The sequence below is a fragment of the Cavia porcellus genome, unplaced genomic scaffold (genome assembly GCF_034190915.1).
Source record: "Cavia porcellus strain 051 isolate PalLab524CR breed Dunkin Hartley unplaced genomic scaffold, mCavPor4.1 scaffold_8, whole genome shotgun sequence".
Taxonomy (NCBI): domain Eukaryota; kingdom Metazoa; phylum Chordata; class Mammalia; order Rodentia; family Caviidae; genus Cavia; species Cavia porcellus.
In genome coordinates this window covers 40,996,068-41,009,646 of record NW_026947491.1, presented here as the reverse complement: position 1 = coordinate 41,009,646, position 13,579 = coordinate 40,996,068, and the positions used below count along the sequence as shown (strand labels likewise).

Here is a 13,579-nt window from a genome sequence, read left to right as displayed (position 1 = left end):
CATCATGTCATTTATTATACTCTTGGTTTACAATCCTGAGATAAATATATGCAATGTGCTCTATTGTACCATTCCAAACAGTATTAATCTCATGCCCATTTCTAGAGTGGTGTGAGTTCCTCTGTACCACTCATTACCACACTGTGACTTAAGAATTAAGCAGAGTAATACATGTATCACAGGGTTTTAAATTCTCTTCCCCATTATGGACAGTAATTAGGAGTTGGAAATCGAAGGGTCTGGTGAATAACTAACCATTTTCATAAACAGTGATTTTATACTAGTGATACCAAAAGCAACTTAACTTACCAACTTTGCAATTCAGCAAAAGCTTGCTTCATTTTCTTAATAGAAGCATCCATCTCTTCTTTAACTACAACTCGATACCGTGCAAGAGACACTGTGCAGCGCTGAAGATCTTTTACAGATTTTTCAATATTGGAACCTGGGAAGGAAAACACTAAGATTACTAAACAAAGGAAAATTATGTAATTAAAAGTTGAATCTGAACACCTAAGATAAATAACATGTAGTCTAAGAATGTGTCCTAAATGATCACCTCCCAAACACAAAAATTATTTTTAATAGATTTACAAAAAAAAGTATCCTAAGCCAGGTGTGATGTGCAGTGTATATGCCACAATCACAGCACTCTGGAAGGCTCAGCAGAAGGATCACAAGACTGTCTAGCCTGGGAAACATAACTTAGTGAGATCCTTTCTCAAAATTAAAACAAAGAAAGGGCTAGAGATGTAGCTCAATGTGAAAACCTTATGTTTAACCCCCAGTATCATAGAAAAAACATATCAAAAACAAAAAACCTAATCTGGTCAAAATGAAGTAACAAAGAGCAGGACTTATCCTCTTATAGTAAACGATTAACATATGCACACCAGTAAGATATATGGAACACTGGTTTTCAGACAATGAAGACAGTGTACTATTTTCCCCCTGAAAAAACAGAAACAAAAGCCAGTCATGATAGCTCATGCCTATAACCCAGCACTTGAGAGGCTAAAGCAGGAAGGTCACTGCCAGTTCAAGGCCAGCCTAAACTATATAGCAAGACCGTGTCTCAAAATGAAAAACAAGTACGCAGAAAACATTGCCCATAATGAAGAGAAAAATCAATAGAAATAGATGCAAAAATGACCGATAGAAAAAGACATTAAATAGTTATTACAATCAGATATCATATATTCAAGGTAGACCAAAACAGAAGCATGTTAGGTAGAAATGTAAGAGGCATTTTAAAAATCTCAACTGAGTATGGAGAGATTAAAAAACAACCTCTGCAATGAAAAATAAACTGGAATTAACAGCAGACCAGAAATTGTTAAAAAAATATTAACGAATCTGAACACAGCAATTTTAGAAACTATTCAAAATGAAACAGAGAAAAAGAAAAAAACCTATTTAGATACCGAAGGACAGGATTTAACAAAGTAATTTACTATGTGCACATTGCAAAGTTATACAGTTATCTTTTTATAGTGCAGCTTGAAACACTGTATGTGGGGAAGCCAGCTTTGTAGAAAAAAGAGCACACACTCACCATACTTATTTTAATCAGCTTCCAACGTTCTACTAACTTTTCTATTCACCAATGCCAAAATCATACATTAAGCTAATTGTTAGAATCATGGATTTAAGAAGTTTATGAATGTGCTAAGACACACATTTTTAACTTCTTGAACTTTTAGAAATGGGGGTCTTACTGTATTTCCCAGGCTGCCCCTAAACTCCAGGACTTAAGCAATGCTCCTGCTTCAGTGTTCCAAGTAGCTTGGGAGTAATGCTTGCAACATCAAAGTCTCATGCCTACATCTTTTATTTTTGCTTGCATGGATAGTCTCAGACTTGTTCTGCATCAAGCTAAGGATTCTCATAAAGATAAAAAAGAAGAACTGCACTAATTATAATTTAGCTCACGTGGCATAAATAATTCATTAAGGAACTACAGATTACAACTGACCTTTACATTTCTGTTTCATCTGTTTACTTTAGTGACCACCATGCTTAAATGTATAAAACTCAGAGAAGCTATTACCTCTAATTATTGGCTGTTATTTAAATGATTATACTAGTTGGAAAAAGCAGAGAACTACCACTAGTGATGCTAACTACTTAAAAAATGATCTTGTTAAAAGTTAGAGTCAGTCAGCCATCAATAAGAACATGAAGAGGTAAAGAACAGTGAAAATACTTCTTTGGAGTATCATGGAAGAAATGAAGGTCCTTGACTTGTTGAGTAAATCAGGAGATAAAAATAGAAGAAATAACACAGATATGTTGCAGCAAAGAAAACAAAGGAAACAGGTTAATATTAGCTATGTCATCCTGGCAGTTAAGTTTGCCTATAAGTCACACAGAAGACCTCTGTCCTCTAATAAGATGACACATCTGAACCACACTTTTTTAGACTCCAGCTGTGTACACAGAGGTAGAATATGTTTTACAGAATTGAAGTCTGCAAAATAGGAAAAGTATTATGTGATGTCCTTCTGAAACCTTATCTTTGGGATAGCCAGAAGTGGATTTTTCATTCCCTCTTAGGTGGGACCTTGCATTACCTAGCTTTTTGTTGGTAGAGGAGAGTGGAACATCCTCCGTCCCAAGATTTGAAAAGTGAGGTCCTGTGGTGGATCTTGACAGAGATTTGGCAGCATTCCTGGAGTGCTGAACATTCTGAACAGAGGAGGTAGTCAAAGACTTGGGCTCCAAGTCAGAGACACCATTCTCCAGCACAGATCCTGTCCAATAAAGATCCAGAGCTTTAGAGCATATCGTGGGATTAAATCAGTCAAGCAGTTCTAAGTGCACAAAGTAAGTATGCCAAAGCCTTTTAGGCAAATCCATGGCTCTTCAAAATTTGTGAGCAAAATCAAGTGACAAAATAAAACAAAGATCAGAATCAGCTGGGTGTGACTATTGGCAGCTTCTGGCTTACTCCTATGAGGCACCAGGCATGGAAAAAAGCAGCTATAGCCAACCAAGTTAGATAGGAAGTAATACCCTACAGTTCCACAGGTGGAGAGGCAACATTACCAACTTCAGCTAGTTTCCATAAATTTACATTGAGGAAAGAGAATTTTACATTGACTCTGGGAAAGAACAAAAAGCTTTGGAGAGTACAGAGGAATAGAGTTCAAAAATGTGAGAAAGGTTAGCCAAGAAAAAAAAAAAAAACATGAAAGCAATTGGCTATCCTTGTTTGGAGTCTGTGTAGGTACAAATTTTTTCTCTAGGGTGTGTAGTGTGTATGGATCAATAAAAGAAATTCTAAAAAACATAGCATAATTGTTAAAGTGACGCTACATTTATAGAGGTAGGAAGTGCAAAGCAAGGAAAGTTGGATTAACAAATCAGTAATTTTCAAAAAATCTATTTCTAGTATCTTCCCAACACAACAAAATGGCTGGCAAAAAAACATACTAGATACATGAATTTACAACTATTGTGGATGTTAACTCTTGACTAGAAAACAAGATTATCTCATCTTTATCATTTTCTTAAATGAATAGGAAAGATAAAGTGTCTGCTTTTTCTAAATATTAAGTATTCTGCTATTAGGATAGAAAATATTTCATATGACTGAAGTTGAAATATGAGACAGGGAACAAGATGTAGTTTTCTAGGCCTCTGACAAGTATAAACTGCCATTCTTCTACACAAAAGAAACAAAAACTAATCAAAGACCAATTACATTTAATTTATTGATAGTTTTCTCAACCAGGGAAGTCCTTATATTTTTCAACTGAATGTAACTTTTGAAGAACCTGCTAATAAACTTACCTGTTCTAACTGGCATGGGCGGTTCAGGGTCTTCTGATTCTCTGGCCTCCACTGAAAGTGTCTCCAAACCTTCACTGAGCGAATCCACAGACTCAGCATCATTGATGGCACCATTAACATGGTAACCATTAATGCCACCTTTCTCTGAGGAAGGTGCAGACTGCTCTTCTTGAGTGGAAACCAATTTACTGGAATCTGGGATACTGTTTCTTGTTTCTGCTGCAGGTTTTGGTTTGCTTTTCTTCTTTTTGTTCTAAAGTTATTGAAGATTTGAAAAAAAGAAAGAAAAAGCAGACCCTCCAACAATACAACATCTCTAGCTACCCAAAACAATCAATAAATGCTACCACTTTCTCATGTTCTTTCCAGAGATTGAACATATTTTTGTATATTTTGAAAGATTGTCTAAAACAAAATTTTACTATGTATCATAATATAAATAAATATACAACGTTTGCTCATGGCAAAACCTACCTTCAGCAAAATGAAAAGATAAACTACAAAAAAAAAATGTAGCTTATATATAAACAAAAGAGCTAATTTTACAGAGTTCTTAAAAAAACCCCAAGTAACAGAATAGAAAATATATAAACTATAAACATATGGAATGAAGTATAAGCCCATATAAAGGACGTATCTATTAAAACTATACTGCAATATCATTTTTTATCTGTTGATTAGCAAAGTAAAAAAGTATAATAACACTGTAGAGTTGAGAGTACAGAGAACTTTCATGTATCCCTACCAGTGGCCATCTAGTAATAGTTACCAAAATTATAAATGCACAGACCTTTTTGCCCACAATTTTGCTTCTAAGGACTTATCCTAGGTGAGGCTAACAAGTTCAAAATTATGTATTATATCAGGTTGCTTATTGCAGTATTGTTACTAAAAGCAAAGGCTTGACTAATAGGGAATTGGTTAAGTAAGTTATGGTACATACAGACAAGAAGATGACTGTAAGTCTACAATAACAAAAAAAGTTCCTTATACTGTATATTGAAATATGATATAAGCTCAATATAAGAATAGAATATGCTTATATGCATAAAATACCTGGGAGAGCATATTTAAGAAACTGTAACACTGTTTGACTTTGGGTATGAAACAGGAATAGGATAAAGATGTTTCAGTGTACTAATGTTTGTACCTTTGAATTCAGAGCCACATGAATATATTACCTATGAAAATAGTACAGTGTTTGTTTTGAGACAGGGTGTCACTATGAACTATATAGCCTAGGCTAGCCTCACATACCCAGCAAAAATAATAAAATAAAATTAAAATAAACAAACAAGATCTTTATCTTTTCTTTTGTTATCTCACAGCTCTACTGGTGATATTTAATTCTACTCCTAGAGTTAGGTAAGTATAACTCAATCAGTTTCCCCTCCTCAAGGGTTTTCAGTGGGCTATGTCTAGCAAGAGTACTGAACTTGAAATACAATTTCCTCTCCCAAGTTCTTACCTTGCTCTTAAATACTTTCATCCATGTGAACTGGCACTAATCACTTATCATCCTGGGACAATAAATTAAGACACTCCTATTTTCCAGAACACTCACAGCTAACTTTATTGAAAGCAGTGGTAAGTTTAAGAGATATGTGAAGCTACAGGTATAGACAGCTTCAGGACAAGCTTAGGGCATTAGGTACCTCCTGGATAATACTCAGGGTCACTAAGGCCAAGTCTGGCATGATGAATCCCTGACAGAACTGCTAATGAAGTGATTTTTTAGAGGGTGTGTCTTTTTGAGACTAGGTTTCACTATGCAGTTTGGGCTGGCCCTGAACTTGCAACAATCCTCCTGCCTCAGTCTGCTGAGCATTGGGATTACAGGTATGCATCACCAGGCCCCGCCTAATAAAGTGAGTTAGTCACCAAGAAGCATTTCAGAGGCCCAGTACTAACCTAATGCAGGAAAATAATACCCTAACAGGTTTCATAGAGATACTTGATTAAAATCCATAGTTAATTTCCTAATGAGCCTACATTTAGGGTACAGAGCTGTGGGCAGAATACTATGACGAGTTAGTATTCATTTGGAAAACATCTTGGAGGTGTTTTGTTTGTTTGAGACAGGTTCTTGCTATGTAATTCAGGCTGGCCTCTAAGTCATAGCTATTCCTCTGCCAGTCTCCCAAGTGCTGTGACTACAGGAGTGCACCATCACACCTGGCCCACATGTTGGTTTTAAGTGGATAAAGGAGAAAGGATCAAGAACTACATGTCAGGCATTATAATAGGTACTTGTATGTATTATTATTTTTCTGTTTTAGAGATGACCAAAATGAGGCACACCAAGGTTAAACAATACTCCAGGTCGCAAAGCCATTATACAGTGGAACAAGATAGAAATCCAGGTCTGACCCTCTCTAACTCAAGCACCTTCTACTTTCCTCAAGTACAGACTCCTCTGCAAAGACACTTAATAGCTCTAGTAGCAAAAGCCCTCTTTAGGCTTTAAGTCAAAGTTCACTAATATTAGAGATAACACAGTTGTTTAACTTAAAAATCTGAGTTAGAAGCCAGAAGACGCAACTAATCCAACCTCCTGCAGACAAAGGCCCTGTTCCCACTTGCTATGTGACTCACTCACTTATTGAATCCCAATTTAATTAAATTTTACCTAAGCAATTATACTCAGTCTTACTGATTGACCATAGTTCTGTCCCACCTCATGCCCTGTCTTAGGAGTTTGCATTTTTCCCCACCTTGAACCCACCTCACATTGTGACTGCTCTATAAAAATCCCTGGGAAATGTGGGGACCCACTCAGCAACCCACTCAGGACCCCTCTGTCCCTCCCTCAGATAGAAGCTTTCTTTCTTTCAATAAATATACTTTGTTAAAAAAAAAATCTGAGTGTTTTACCTAATCTATGATGTGAGTATTGTTAAAACCTTAATCACCGTTCTGGAGCAGCTCTGCATTCCTCTCCACATATTGTCTTATTTCAACTCCTAAGATCTTAGCAAAGAGTTACTGTTTCCTTCCTTTAATTACAGGGAAGAGACTAGGTGGTAATCAGTACTAAACAACAATAGAGCATGGAAGAGAATGCTGAAATAGCTGCATTTAGTGTCAATGGGGACATTTTAGCCAGATGAACTGAAGGTATTTACTAGTAATAATCACATCTTGAATGAACCTCATTGCCTATGATACTGCCACTGCGCAAAGCTGAACTGAAGACATTCATGGAAACTTTTTCTTTCAAATATTTTTTGTAGAGCCAACATTTTAAAAATCAGTATGAACATCAATACCACGCTCTTAAATTTAATTAATTTTTACCTTTTTTTTGCCTGTTACTGTCCATTCTTTGAGTACTTCACTGGCACTCCCTGTAAAAGAAACCAATCACAGATTTTCTCCCCTATCCCAGTCAGACACCAATTAATGTTCTTGATTTTTATAACAGTCTGAGAATTTCCAAAGTTCTTAATAAGAAAATTTAAGGATCAAGTCTCTAAAGTAGTGTGACATATGCTTTTCTTTTGGAATACTTGCCTATTTAAATTCCTTTCTCATGTAATTTCCCTCGTAAGATCTTCCAAGAAGAGAATAATGTAGCCTGGCCATTTTGAAGATCCTTTACACTATAGTCCAAATACAAAGATGACTGGTTTTTGCTCAAGTGTGCCACCCACTTCCCTTTAGATTCTACACCACCTTGGCTACACTGATTTGGAAATAGCTGCACACTCCAGCAGATCCATAACATTATAAAGAAAATGAACGAAGGTGAAGAAAAAACCTTACAGTACTTAGATCTGTTTATCCTGTATTTGCAAATCCAGGAAATTAAAAATGGAGACCTTATTTGGCATTACTATTCAATGATAAAACAACTTTAAGTAAGTTTTTCTCAAATAAATTATATGGAAAGAGGTCATGTGATACTCCTTGGCTCTATGAATCTGAAAGCTTGACTAAGCCTACCATTCCTCTATAGGAACAGAGAAGAAAAACATCTGAGTCACTTGCCAGTGCCAAACTAAATGACAATAGAGCATGGAAGAAAATGCTGAGTTCTTCAATTTGTTGATGGGGTACCAGATCACTCCTTTGTTATGAAGAATCACGTAAACTTTTTTTTAAACTCAACTCCAGTTACACTGGACACTTGATTTCTTCTTAAATACCAGTTGAGAATATTTTGTGTTAAATAATGAAGTTTTTTTAGTTTCTTATTCCTAATATCACAAAGCTTATGAATAAATTGCTTCTAGGCTGAAACAGGCATCTTACATTAATAAAATGTCAAGATATGTTACGTTTATGTTATTTATCATAGGGTCCTGCTGTATCATCTGTGAAATGCTGCATTACTGACTGTTCTGAAAGACCAAAATAACTTCTACTGAACAAACACAAACTTATTTAAAAAACGAGCTAAAATTACCTTCCATAAATGCTTGTACTGTTTTGTCCACACAATTATCAAAGTGCTGCAAAACCAGGATGATTTCATTGTTGCTTTTATTGGGAACTATTGCACGCACTGCATTTATCTGGAAAAGATGACAGGATCATTTAATTCTTTTTCTTTTCTTCTTCTTTTTTTTTTTTGGTACCAGAAGTCAAACTCATGACCTCGCACTTGCCAGGCAAGTGCAGTGCCACTGAGCTATAGCCCCAGCCTGTTCATTTAATTCAAACATCAGTAGGTCACTGATTGAGGTGTATTATGGAGAATAACAGGAAAAATGACATTTTCATTTTTAATATATTTCTTCAGTGTTAGTGAGAGTACATACAACTCTCTCACTGGAAATAAAAATAGGTAAGTGACACCTGCACATGAAAAATTAATTTCAAAACAGGCAGAACATTTTTAGAAATAGAAGACATGTACTAGATTTCATATCAAGAAAGGCTGGTTAAATTTAGGTATCAGGTATTAATTTAGCATCAATATTTCCTCACTTCAAGCATGCTAGAGGAAAGGATGCAATGTTTAATGAATGAAACATCAAATAAAACAACTTAGATTTAGGGTTTAGAGAAATCGAACTCATAACCTCGTGCTTGCCGGCAGGTGCTAATGTATACTGAGCTATATCCTTGGCACAGCTTAGATTTTTATATAGCTCTTCTAAAAACACTTTTACTTTGTATCACTTTATAACTGTACAAAGAAAATTTAGTGATAATCTGAATTACTATAAACTACTTTAGGCAAACAAGACTATCTTGTCTCTTCACAGTAGCCCTCCCTGAACTGTAGAGTATGCTGTTTTTAATTTTTCTCCTTTTTCCTTTCTTTCTTTTTTTTTGGTACCTGATATCAAACTCATGACCTCGTGCTTGCCAGACAGGCGTGCTTACACCACTAAGCTAAATTCCCGACCCCTTTTCTCTACCTTTAATAAATGTGAAACTTTGCCAATATTAAAAAAAAAAAAAAATGAATATATACTCAGTGACATCCACTTTAATAAAACATTCCTTCCTCTCTAGAGATTTCCACTCTAAATTTGGTAATAATTTCAATACATCATTGCCTTTTTAGGATGACTACATATCTATAATCTATGTTATTATTTCATAAGTACTATTTTATCATACATGTTTATTCTTAATTTGCTTTTTTTCACATAGCATTTTTAGAATATTTTCCATGTTGATTTTTATTTTTTTTTGGAGACAAGGTCTCACTATATAGTTCTTGAAGTGATCTTCCTACGTCAGCCTCCTGAGTACTGGGATTAGAGGCATGTGCCACTATGCCTGGACTTTTCCATGTTGATAAACACATCTCTTACTCATTTATTTTAAGTGGCATGGTATTTCCATTGTATGACATACACGTTGTTTCTTCTGTTGATGGGCAATTAAGATTGTTTCTAATGTGTGGCTTTTGGGAACAATGCTGTACTAAATGTTGTATTTCTTTGCTGCTGAATTATTTGTGCCCAAAACAGTACTTAGAACACTTTAAGCAATTAAAAAAAATTGCATTTTCTATACAACCACTAGTAGGGCACTACTACTTCATTAGGTAATGCCATCATGCTCTCTAAAATAGATATACCAATTCTGTCAGATTTATTTCTAAAATATTTTATATTTCTTTAAATTAAAAATATAACCTTTATAATAGGGAGGTACTGATACATCTCTATAATTTCAGCACTTTGGGAGGCTAAGGCAGCAGGACTGTAAGCTTGAGCTCATCATGGGCAATTTTGCAAGACTATACCTCAAAATAAAAAATAAAAAAAAAGGCTGAGGGTGTGGCTCAGTGGAAATCCCTTGCATTTGATCCCCAGCACCAGGAAAAAAATAGTATCTACCAAAAAAAGGTAAACTTTATAACTGTATATCATTTTCATTTTTATGTATCTCATAACTAGTAACCCTGAATTCTTATTAGTCCTATTAATTTGCTGCTTTCATGGATTTTTCTATGTAGATAATTATACTTTCCAAAAAAGGATTTTTTTCTTTTCTACAAATAATAGTTTTTTTCTTTTCCAACTCATAATTTTTATCCTTGTCTTACTGCATAATGTGTAATTGTTTATTCTTTAAAAAGCCTCAGTTCCTTTTGGTGGATAATGGTTATTAGAAACCAAGATGTACATGTCAAATATGCTTACTGCTACTAGGGTGACATTGTTTCTACAGCGATTTGGTGGATACAATTAGGAGCCTTTTTTTGTTGTTAAATCATGAATTCATACTGATAAATTCAATATATTATAAGGCCTTATTTCATGGGTTGTTTTTGTTTTTGTGGTTTTTTGTTTTTTTTGAGGCAGCATCTCACTGTGCAGCCAGGCTGGCTTTGAACTTACTGCAACCCTTCTGCTTCAGCATCCTGTGTGCTAGGATTATAAGTGCGTGCCACCATGCCTGGTTCATCTGATTTTTGGAGGGAGAAAGGGAAGGGCTTATCTGATTTTACACACAGATCTCTTTCAAGCATAAAGTTTTAGGTTCTAGAACATTAAATTATGTACTGATTTCTTTTACCACATAGGGTTACTACTAAGAATAATATAATATTATTGCTAATGATAAAACCATTGAATAAATCGGGTATAGTGATGCATTCCTGTAATCCCAGCACTAGAGAGGCTGAGGCAGGAGAACTGTTTGCAAGTTCAAGACCAGCCTAGCCTACAAAGTGAGCCCAAGGTCAGCCTGAACTACATAGTGAGACCTTGTCTCAAAAAGACCAAAAAAAAAAAAAAATTTTGAATAAAATTGCTCCACTGGGTTCAAACCCAGAGCCCTGTGCATAGTAGATAAACAAGGTAACTCTGAGGTGCATCCCAGCCCACAATTCTGTTTATTCTCAGCGTGTACGGTACATAATAGGAGCAAAGTGTGGAGGCACATGATTGTAATTCCAACATGTAGGAGGCTGAGGCAGGAGGACTGCTGAGATTTCAAGGACAGCCTGGGTTACACAGCAAAACCCTGTCTCAAAAACCCAACAATAACAACAGCAAAAACCATAAATAGTAAGAATATACTTTTAAAGCCAGTAAAGGCCAGGTCAGTTGGGATTAGAGTGCATGGGGAAATCACTGAGTTCCCCATCCTCAAGCTAAACATCTGGACCACAGAGACTAAGTCTATCTGTTACATGTATGTCCAGCCTATAGTCCATCCATAGCTTACCCTCTTCTATACAGAGCTCAGCAAGATTATTCAGGCCCTAGTGGATAGTCAGTCATGCTTGCCAATGTGTGGATAGCAAAGGAAGGTCTCTTAGATCAAGCAAGTTTAAGTCATGCTACCAGGCCAATGCCAGTGTGTGGGCTTACCAGTACATAGGATTACTTAAAGCAGTGGATTAATATGGAAAAGGCTTTCAGCTTCACCATGGGCTATGGCCTAAAGAGTATACTTTTAGTCATTATAGGCCAGCCCCATAATAACATTGATGCCTGTAAGAACAATGCCAACATCAAGATGACTCGCATTTATCTTCAAGCAGACATCAAAGCTATTCTGATGACCGAGGATGGGATGGGGCAGGACAGGGTAGCTGGTTGGCCCAAGCCAGACTCTGACTTTTCCTCACGAAAGGCGAAAAACAGAGAGTGGCACAGCCCTGTACCCAGAGTGTTCCCTAGCTGCCCTATGGACTTGTGTCCTGGGCAAAGCCTTGGTCATTTGGTTCCTAAGAAGCAGACACTTTGTGCCCTCTACGCCTCAATCTCGGCCAGTATCAGCCCTTCTCATGTGGGCATGGGCTAGGACCCTGGCACTCATTGCCTTCTCCTCTGTATGCAGGCTTCTGCCAGGGCTTCTAAGCCCCTTGTACCCCTTCCCATTCATAGAGCATGGAGTGTAGAGTCCCTGGGGTTCCAAGACAGATCAGGCCTCACCTTGTGTCTACCTCCAACCCTGCTGTGAACCTACAACTGAATAAAGTTGGGAAAATGAAAGAGGGAAATCAATGGGATGATTTTCTTTTTCATTATTTCTCTGAAGGTGAAATATTTTTAAAATCCTGACCTTACAAAAGACTTGCTCCTTTTTTTTTTTTTTTTTTTTTTTCTTTTTAGATATGGGTCCCACCTGTTTAGTTCAGGCTAGCCTTGAATTCACTATGTAACCCAAGCTGATCTTGAACAATCTGTGATACTCTTATGTCAGCCTCCTAAGTACTGAGATTACTATGCTTGGCATAAAACCTATCCAATCCTTTCTACATTACAGAGGCCTTCTGGTCCTCTGTGGTAAAACTCATTTGCTATTGGCACAGTCACCCAGTTTCAGTTGCTGTTCTAGTCTTTGATTCTCATCTGTAGTTTTGGCTCCATGGATTTCCTTTACTTTTTTTGTTTAGTAATACATTTAAAATAATACATGTTATTTTTCTTTCCTTGTTTTGTTTTTTTAGCCAGGTCTTACTATGTAGCTGATGCTGGCCTCTAATACATGGCAATCCTGCTGCCTCAGCCTCCAGAATACTGAGATTACAGACAATACCACCATACATAGCTAAAAGGATTGTCTTTATTTGTTATTGTTAAAGATTTCTGGTTTTCCTCTTGCACAGTGGCCTGCCTTATTCTGGATCAACACAGCACATTTTTCTAAAATAAGAGCTTAAAGAAGGTTTTAGCTCACTATGGGTTACATTAATACTAAAAAATATCTGTTTTCTTCCAAAGGAATGCTACTGAGAAAATTTGCTCTTCTTGGTATGAAGTTTCCTGGACTTAAGAATACTCTTCAAGATGAGTGTAGTGACTGGGCATGGTGGTGCATGCCTGTAATCCCAGCACTCAGGAGGCTGAGATAGGAGGATCGCTGAAAGTTCAAGGCCAGCCTGGGCTACAAAGTGAGTTCAAGGCCAGCCTGAATTGCATACTGAAACCCTGTCTCAAAAAGACAGAAAAAAAAAAACAAAAAGCAAAGCAAAACAAAACAAATGGGTACAGTGTCACACATCTGTATCTCAGCATTGGAAAGAGTGAGCAGGCGGACTGCTGCAAGTTTGAGGCCAGCCTGGACTACATAGCAAGATTCTGTCTCAAAAACGAAACAAAACAAAAATACACACACACACACACACACACACACACACACACACACACGCACACAAAACACAACAAGCAAAACCAATGTTCTACAAATGATTAGGAGGATCCTATGAGACAGGCTACTCCTTAAGGACGCTGCCAAATGAGATTGGTAACTATTATACGTATTTGTTATGACATTAATGTATGTCTTCAACAAAATTTAGAATACAGATAAAGATATGCAAAGAAAATTATGTTTACAACATTCCTTAGCACTATTACAGTAA

At 36.5% G+C, this 13,579-nt stretch overlaps 1 protein-coding gene across 6 annotated transcripts in view; it reads right to left on the bottom strand.

The window, feature by feature from the left end:
- Spats2 (spermatogenesis associated serine rich 2) overlaps nt 1-13,579 on the bottom strand; it is a 111,908-nt gene that overhangs the window by 29,941 nt on the left and 68,388 nt on the right. For 5 of the 6 annotated variants that reach the window (XM_063254703.1, XM_063254701.1, XM_063254702.1 and 2 more), the window contains 5 exons: nt 8,204-8,312; nt 7,093-7,142; nt 3,796-4,048; nt 2,574-2,753; nt 310-445 (listed from right to left, as the gene is read on the bottom strand). In XM_063254703.1, coding sequence (XP_063110773.1) covers nt 310-445; nt 2,574-2,753; nt 3,796-4,048; nt 7,093-7,142; nt 8,204-8,312 — 728 coding nt within the window. The remainder of the gene's footprint in view (nt 1-309; nt 446-2,573; nt 2,754-3,795; nt 4,049-7,092; nt 7,143-8,203; nt 8,313-13,579) is intronic. The other variant, XM_063254704.1, reaches the window with a different exon arrangement.